An 8866-nucleotide genomic window follows, 5' to 3' on the forward strand; every position below is an offset into this window, starting at 1 on the left:
TTATAGATGAGAAAGAAATTACCTCGTGTTTGCATCACAATTTCTTCTAGTACAACTCTTTGCCTCCTTCACCTTCTCTTAGGCACCGTGGCTTTCTTGCTGTTCTCCAGGCAGATCAAACTTGTTCCCACCTCAGGGTCTTTACCCTTGCTCTCCCCTCCACTAGAAACTTCATATTCCCAGGTTTATCCTCATGGCTGACTCCTTCATATCATCTAAATCTCTACCCAAATATCATTTGGAGGCTTTCTCTGACCACTTTATATCAAAAATAGCTTGCAAGTACACACACTTCCATCACTCTTTTTTCTCCTGACCCTGATCTATTTTTTATTCACAGTAGTTATCATTTTTTAAAATATCTTAATTCGTTGATTGTTTACTCCCTTTCTCCTCCACCAGACTCTAAACTCCTTAAAGGCGGGCATTTAATCAATGTATTGTCCCTAATTCCTAGCAGGAAATTAACATACATATAATGCTCAGATAGAAGGATGGATGAGTCATCCAGTGATATCTGACTCCACAGTGTTCTAATTGCGATAGGATGGTACTTTTAGAAATTTGTGGAAAATGGAGTTAAAGGCTAAATTTATTTTGGTGCAAAACATTTCTGAAATTTACACATAGGTTTTTCAGAATATAGCTTTTCCATGAATTTTTGAAGACCCTTTATATGCACACATTTCAAAACAATTTTTTGCACCAAAAATTTATCTTTTGATTCCATTTCCACAATTTTTTTTAAGTAGTCTTATACCTGACTCCTAGCTCGGCAAAGATGGGTGGCACTTCCTTTGGGCCAGAGGTAATTTATATATTGATCTTTCCATGACAATTATATTTTTACATTGCAATTAGGGAAGAATTATCTTTCCAACTAGTCTATGAGCTTTTCAAGTGCCCTGTTTTTATTTTCTCCCTAGTGTTATAACAGAGAGAGGATGAACTTAAGAGCTAAAAAGAACATGTTTCAAAATCCTGTTCTGCCTTTGGTCCCTCTGTGACTTAATTTTCAGGTTTTTTAAAAATTTATTTAAGTGATAGAGATAGAGATGTGTGTGTGTGTGTGTGTGTGTGTGTGTGTGAGAGAGAGAGAGAGAGAGAGAGAGAGAGAGAGTGCACATGAGAGCAAGATCTCCCCAATCCACTGAGTCACTCCTTAAATTCCCACAATGGCCAGGAATGAACTTGGCCTAAGCCAAGAGCCCAGGATTTAATCCAAGGCTCTTTTGTGTGTGGCAGGAATTCAATTACTTGCACCATTACTGTTACCTCCCAGGATCTGCATTAGCAGAAAGCTGAAGTCAGGAACCAGAACAAAGACTCTAACCCAGGCATTCAATATGGGACATGGATATCTTACCCAGATTCTTAAACATTAGGCTAAATGTTGGTCCCCCTTTGTAACTTTAATTAACTTATTTGGTCTCCTGTGAATATTAATTTCCATATCTTCAAACTAGGCATACTATGTCACATGTAGTTATTGTGACAAGTCAAATGATTTATTATAGGTAACCTGACCAGTTAACTGCCTAGTGCTAGTAGGCATTCAATAAATTGAAACACATCATCTCTTTGTACTTCTCCCAGAATGCAGGTTACCCTATTAGTTCATTAGTGAACTGAATGTTTCTTTTGAATTTCAGTATCATCTATTATAGGGCTCTTTATATGGAGGGTACTGGGAACTATATTATTAAATTATCTTACTCTATTTTTAACTGCTACTTGGACACGGATGTGGAAGGTGTGTCTGTCCATTGTGGGCATGTTATTAAGCTGAAAGGGACAGCAAGTAAGTTTAATAATAAATCTACACAGGCTGAACTAATTAAGAAAATTTAATAATGATTATACATGTAAAGTTCTTCATCTGAGTATAAAAATATAGTTATTCAAGTTCAGGCTAAAGGTGGCATGGCATAGCTCAGTATAAGGGTTCTTTTAAAAGTTTATGGAAGGGCTGACACTATGGCTTAGTGGGTAAAGCGGCCGCCTGCAGTGCCAGAATCCCATATGAGTGGGTGCAGGTTCGAGTCCTGGCTACTCACTTCTGATCCAGCTTTCTGCTATGGCCTGGGAAAGCAGTGGAAGATGGCCCAAGTCCTTGGGCCCCTGCACCTGCGTGGGAGACCTGGAAGAAGCTCCTGGCTCCCAGCTTTAGACTGGCCCAGCTCCAGCCGTTTTGGCTACCTGGAGAGTAAACCAGTGGATGGAAGACCTTTCTCTCTCTCTGCCTCTGCTTCTCTGTAGTTCTGCCTATCAAATAAATAAATAAATAAATAAATAAATAAATAAATATTTTTAAAAAGTTACTAGGGAAATATCTATAAAAATCTATACATAGATTTCAAAAATTTTACACAAAATAAACTTATCTTTTAATTCCATTTTCTTTTTTTTCTTTTTTTCTTTTTTTTTTTAAATTTTTGACAGGCAGAGTGGACAGTGAGAGAGAGACAGAGAGAAAGGTCTTCTTTTTGCCGTTGGTTCACCCTCCAATGGCTGCTGTGGCAAGCGCGCTGCGGCCGGCGCACCACGCTGATCCGAAGCCGGAAGCCAGGTGCTTCTCCTGGTCTCCCTTGTGGGTGCAGGGCCCAAGCACTTGAGCCATCCTCCACTGCACTCCCGGACCACAGCAGAGAGCTGGCCTGGAAGAGGGGCAACCAGGACAGAATCCGGCACCCCAACCGGGACTAGAACCTGGTGTGCCAGCACAGCAAGGCGGAGGATTAGCCTATTGAACCGCGGCGCCGGCCTTAATTCCATTTTCAATGGTATACCTAGGAGCTTTCATCTCATGGAATTGGGATCATTTACAGAATCTTAGATTTATCTTATTAGGGCCACATTTTTATACTTTTCTGTATTTCTCCTTTGGTCCTACTCAATCCATTTTCTTTCTCTTAGACATCTCTACTCTGATTATTCTGGTTTTCTCCATAGTCCATCACCCTCACATGTCTCCATTTCTTTCACTTACACAGCCTGGACACCACAATGCATCATGTTAATTACAACTTCAATGCCAAAGTCCCCTCATATTTTTCTCACACCTACCTACTGCTTTCTCTAAGCCTACATTCAATATCCAGGAATCAGCTCCAGGCTTACCTCATCCAGGAAGACTTTCATGACTGTTTTATAAACCCTTGCTCCTATTACAATTTATTTCCCTTTCTTGTATTCTCCTGCTTGCTCTATCTACAAGTATTTACTTAGATACTAATATATCTCCTTAAACACTTTGTCTCACATATATGTGAGACATATATGGCCACCTTGCCCTACTTAATTATGAGCTAGGACAGGAACTTTGTCTTGAGCCAACTCTCGTGTGAGTAATTGCTTATTGTAGCACCTAGTATCACAAAACTGTTTGCCAATGGAATTTATGAATGAATGAACAACTTGTGAGCTATGTCAAAAATGCACATTTTTAGGAGGAGGAAAGATGATTATACTGTCCTTATTGCTTTTTTAAAAATTTCCTATAGTTAGAACACCATTTAAAGTGAGCACCCAGTTAAACTATCTTTCAGAGTCTTTCCATTTATAAGCCTTGTGATTCTACCTTGCCCTCAAAACTATGGGGAATACTGAAGTATAAGATGTGATGTTCACTCCTAGTGTACTTACAATACATATGAGGAAATGTGTTTAACCCCCATGAAAAAGCTAATTAATAGCACATTAAGAGTAATAAAACAATAGAGTTAAACATCAAATTAGTTACACAGCAGAAATGGAAATTCAGGGTAGGGTGTTTTAACAAATGGCAGGAGTAGTTAGACAACCCTTTCTGAGAGGGATGGGGCTTCAGCTGGACTTTAGCAGGTAGGAAGGCATATGTAATATACTCACAACAGCCAAAAGGCAGTATAGCAAACTGGTCTGGTTAAGAGCCGGAACCCTTTAGTGCAGTTTTTTTGTTTGTTTGTTTTTTGTTTTTGTTTTTGTTTTTGTTTGACTTTAAACCCAACTCTCCCACTTACTAGCCCTTCAATTTGGGGAAGTGACTTCATCTCTCTGAGTCTCAGCAACTTCCATACACTTAATAGAGTAATCATATTTCCCTCATGTTGTGAAGATTAAATAACATTGGGTATAAAGAGTTTAGAAGTGTATCTAGTTAGGGGCCAGGGTAGTGGCATAGCAGATAAAGCTGCAGCCTGCAATGCTGGCATCCCATATAGGCACCAGTTCCTGTCCTGGCTGCTCAACTATCAATCCAGTTCCCTGCTAATGGCCTTGGGAAAGCAGTAGAAGATGGCTTAAGTGCGTAGGCCCCTGCACCCACATGGGAGACCCAGAAGAAACTCCTGGCTCCTGGCTTCAGCCTGGCCCAGCCCCAGGCTATTGTGGCCACCAGAGAAGTGAGCCAGTGAATGGAAGATCTCTCTCTCTCTCTCTCTCTCTCTCTCTCTCTCTCTCTCTCTATTTCTCCCTCTCTCTTTAACTCTGACTTTCAAAGAAAGAAAGAAAAAAGGAAAGAAGCATGCCTAGTTATAGTAAACGTTACTGAATCAGTTAATGCATATCCATGCTGTCTTTATTATGCTTCACATATTCTGAAGACTTTCATTTGTCATAAATTCTTTTGCAACCGTTTTCAGTGACCCTATGAGAGCAGGAAAGGCATTATTATTATTTGACAGATGATAAAACTGAGGCCCAGAGAAAGGCAGTGACTTATCAACAGTGAGCAAATGGAAGAGTCAAGCCTTCCTTTGGCCATCAGTTGGCCCCTTACACGCAGTAGTATCACAGCTTCTTTACTATTTCTTTGTATCTAGGGGATAGAGTAGAATGGAGTAGAGCAAGGTGGGGGGAGGGGAGAAGAACAATGTTCAGGAGATGGCAAAACTATCTTTAAGATTTAATGTTTAAAGTCCCGAGACAAAGGGAAGCGCCGCCGCCGCCGCTCGGCCCCCGCTCGTCCGTGACGCTCGCCGGGCCGCGGCCGCCCGAGGTGAGCGGGGCCGGGCGGGGGGCCTCGCAGGCTCGGGCCGGGCCGGCGGCGGCCCGCGCGGGGCGCGAGGCGGGCGGCGCGGCCTTCCGGGGCGCGCGGCCTCGGGGTCACGGAGGCCGCCCGGGCCCCACCTGCCGCGGGCCGCGGGGCGCGCGGGGCCGCCCGGGAGGCGCCGGGAGCGGCCGGTTGCGGACCAGCGGGCGCGCGGGGGGCTCCGCCGCCGCCGAGGGAAGTTTTTCTGCGCGGCCCAGAGCGCCCCGCTCGCCACGGGCGGCGGGCGGCTCCGTGCCGGCCAAGGACTCGGAACATGTCGGGCATCGCCCTCAGCAGACTCGCCCAGGAGAGGAAAGCCTGGAGGAAAGACCACCCGTTTGGCTTCGTGGCTGTCCCAACGAAGAACCCCGACGGCACGATGAACCTCATGAACTGGGAGTGCGCCATCCCTGGCAAGAAGGGGACTCCTTGGGAGGGCGGCCTCTTCAAGCTGCGGATGCTTTTCAAAGACGACTACCCGAAATGTAAATTCGAGCCACCGCTGTTCCACCCCAACGTGTACCCCTCGGGCACGGTGTGCCTCTCCATCCTGGAGGAGGACAAGGACTGGCGGCCGGCCATCACCATCAAACAGATCTTGTTAGGAATCCAGGAACTGCTAAACGAACCAAACATCCAGGACCCGGCTCAGGCAGAGGCCTACACGATTTACTGCCAAAACAGAGTGGAATACGAGAAAAGGGTTCGAGCACAGGCCAAGAAGTTCGCGCCCTCGTAAGCGGAGCCCGCGCCGCGCAGGAAGGGATGGGTGGCGAGAACTTGTTTACAGTCGCAGGCCTGATTTCTCCTTGCGACGCTGGTCACCCGGGGGTCGGGGGGCGCCTGGGCCGTGCCGCCGCTGTGCCCCGTGCCCGATTCTCACACAGGGTCTCTTCCTCCAGTCTTTTGTATTTTTGATTGTTATGTAAGACTCGCTTTTATTTTAATATTGATGTCAGTATTTCAACTGCTGTAAAATGATAAACTTTTATACTCGGGCCAGTCCCCGGCGCCAGTCCCCGCTCTCGATGCAGCATGCTTCACGGTGCCCGCCGTGGCCTCCCGCCGGCGCCCGCCCTCCCACGGCCGTCCTGCGGCCCCGCGCTGTGTGCCGAGCGCCTGGGACGCGGCCGGCAGCCCCCACCGCACACCGCTCGTCTTCACGGGGCGTTTGTCTGTGTTGCTGTTTAGGGTCAATAAACTTGTTTTTTTTTTTTTTTTCGTATAAAGAAAGATTTAATGTTTATGGGGCCGGTGCTGTGGCGTGGAAGGTAGAGCTGCTGCCTGCAGTGCCGGCATCCCAATATGGGCGCCGGTTCGAGTCCTGGTTGCTCCACTTCCGATCCAGCTCTCTGCTATGGCCTGGGAAAGCAGTAGAAAGTGGCCCAAGTCCTTGAGCCCCTGCACCCACATGGGAGACCCAGAAGAAGCCCTGGCTTCTGGCTTCAGATCAGTACAGCTCCAGCCATTGCGGCCATTTGAGGAGTGAACCAGTGGAATGGAAAACCTCTCTCTCTCTCTCTCTCTGTGTGTGTGTATGTGCGTGTAACTCTTTCAAGTAAAATAAATAAATCTTTAAAAAAAGATTTGATATTTTTAAAGATTTATTTATTTATTTTAAAGTCAAAGTAACACAGAGAGAGGAGAGGCAGAGAGAGAGAGAGAGAGAGAGAGAGAGAGAGAGAGGTCTTCTATCTGATGGTTCAGTCCCCGATGGCCGCAACGGCCAGAGCTGTGCCGATCCGAAGCCAGGAGCTTCTTCTGAGTCTCCCACGTGGGTGCAGAGGCCCAAGGACTTGGGCCATCTTCTACTGCTTTCCCAGGCCATAGCAAAGAGCTGGACAGGAAAGTGGAGCAGCCGGGTTTTGAACCGGCTCCCATATGGGATGCTGGCACTTCAGGCCAGGGCGTTAACCCTGGAGTCCATTTCCCAAAGAAGGGAAAGTGTTGGTGCAATTATTAATAACATCTGGCAAAATAATTTCTGATTGGCCAGCATGTGCTCCTAGGGTAACTGCGTTTATTGTTGGGAATTTCATGTCTGGTTGAGGCTGCACCACAGCGCTGGCCTCAAGACTTGATGTTGATTAAGGACCACCCTGTTAAGTGGAGAAGTTTCAGGCCTGGGTTCTAGAACATAAAAGAGGCACAACAGACAACCCACTCCACTAGGATAAGAAAATCAGTTGAGGGGAATATAAAAGTAGTCCAGGCCTCACCTCCTTAACAGTCATCAAGGCAAATGGAAGTGCTGAAAGGCTGGAGTCCATTTCCCAAAGAAGAAGGGAGAGTGTTGGTGCAATTATTAATAACATCTGGCAAAATCATTTCTGATTGGCCAGCATGTAGTTCCTAGGGTAACTGCGTTTATTGTTGGAAATTTCATGCCTGGTTGTCACAGTGAAACAAATACAGCAGTAAATACACTTTCCTCACTCTAATCACTCATCAGAACCACTCCACCCAGGGAAAAACTACATCTTGGGATAGCAATTTTTTTGGCAGCTTCTACTTCAAAGGATCCTCTCTCCCATTTCTCTAAGGCAGGGTCTTTGCCACAAGAAAGCAACCTCACTATTTCTGTCTTAAGCACCTCTCTATTTCACCCCACCCACCTTATTCCCTCCCTCCCTTTCTACACTTCCTCTTTTTCTCTTTCTCCACACACACACACACACACACACAATCCCATTGCTACATCTCTGTGCTGAGCTGGGAGTTTGATACACTCTCAATATAAGTGTAATTTCTAAACACAATAGCCCAGAATACCTAAATAATAATAACATGCCATGTGTCTGTTGTATGCCAGATATTGTATTTTTTAAAATTAATTAATTAATTTGAGAGAGAGAGATCCCTCACTTGCTGGTTCACTCCCCAAAAGCCTGCAATGGCTGTGCTTGGACCAGGCTGGAGCCATGAACCAGGCATTCAACCCAGGTGTCCCACTTGGATGACAGAGATCCAACCACTTGAGCCATCATCACCTCCTGCCTTCTAGGGCACACATTAGTAGGAAGCTGAAATTTTTTTTGAAGGGTGTGTAGAGGTGCAGAGACAGGACTTGAACACAGGCACTCTAGTATGGGCTGCATGCATTCAAAACAGTGTCTTAACTACTAGACCATATGCTTGCCCCATACATTTTTTTCCTAAAAAATAGGACTTCTTTCATAAAACTTGATTGGAGGTTACTATTTATTTCTATTTTACAGATAAGCAAACTGAGGCCTGAAAAAAAAGGCAAGGGAAGCAATAGAACTAGAAATTAATGTCAATTATCTATGACTCCAAAGCCATATTCACTATGCATTAAAACCTCTTATTATATTGGGGGGAAGCCATTGTAATCCATAAGCTGTACTTTGGAAATTGATATTCATTAAATAAAAGTTTAAAAAAAAGAAAGAAATGAAAATTAAAACAAAACAAAAAAACCTCTTATTATAGAAAAAAAAAAAACAGAACACCGGAGCCGGCACTGTGGCATAGGGGGTAAAGCCACAGCCTGCAGTGCCAGCACCCCACATGACCTCCAATTCAAGTCCTGGCTGCTCCACTTCTGAAACAGCTCTCTGCTATGGCCTGGAAAAGCAGTAGAAGATGGCCCAAATTCTTATTGCCCTGCATCCACTTGGGAGACCCAAAAGAAGCTCCTGGCTTCGAATCAGCCCAGCTCCGGCTGCTGCAGCTATTTAGAGAGTGAACCAGCAGATGTAAGACCTCTCTCTCTCTCTCTCTTTCTCTCTTTCTCTCTTTCTCTCTCTCTCTCTCTCTCTCTCTCTCTCTCTCTCTCTGCCTCTGCCTCTCTGTAACTCCACCTTTCAAATAAATAAATAAAATATTTTTTAA

At 45.2% G+C, this 8866-nt stretch overlaps 1 protein-coding gene across 1 annotated transcript; it reads left to right on the forward strand.

The window, feature by feature from the left end:
• The first annotated feature begins 4895 nt into the window (after window positions 1-4895).
• LOC133753072 (SUMO-conjugating enzyme UBC9-like) lies at window positions 4896-6208 on the forward strand. The gene is made up of 2 exons (XM_062183447.1): window positions 4896-4978; window positions 5276-6208. Exon 2 carries the CDS (start codon window positions 5286-5288, stop codon window positions 5748-5750), a length of 465 nt encoding a protein of 154 aa, XP_062039431.1. The 5' UTR covers window positions 4896-4978; window positions 5276-5285; the 3' UTR covers window positions 5751-6208.
• The last annotated feature ends 2658 nt before the right edge of the window (window positions 6209-8866 follow it).

Source organism: Lepus europaeus, chromosome X (genome assembly GCF_033115175.1).
Source record: "Lepus europaeus isolate LE1 chromosome X, mLepTim1.pri, whole genome shotgun sequence".
Taxonomy (NCBI): domain Eukaryota; kingdom Metazoa; phylum Chordata; class Mammalia; order Lagomorpha; family Leporidae; genus Lepus; species Lepus europaeus.

Excerpts from the sequence above, each read along its gene's own strand:
- LOC133753072 (XM_062183447.1), top strand. The coding sequence starts at position 5,286 with ATGTCGGGCATCGCCCTCAGCAGACTCGCCCAGGAGAGGAAAGCCTGG.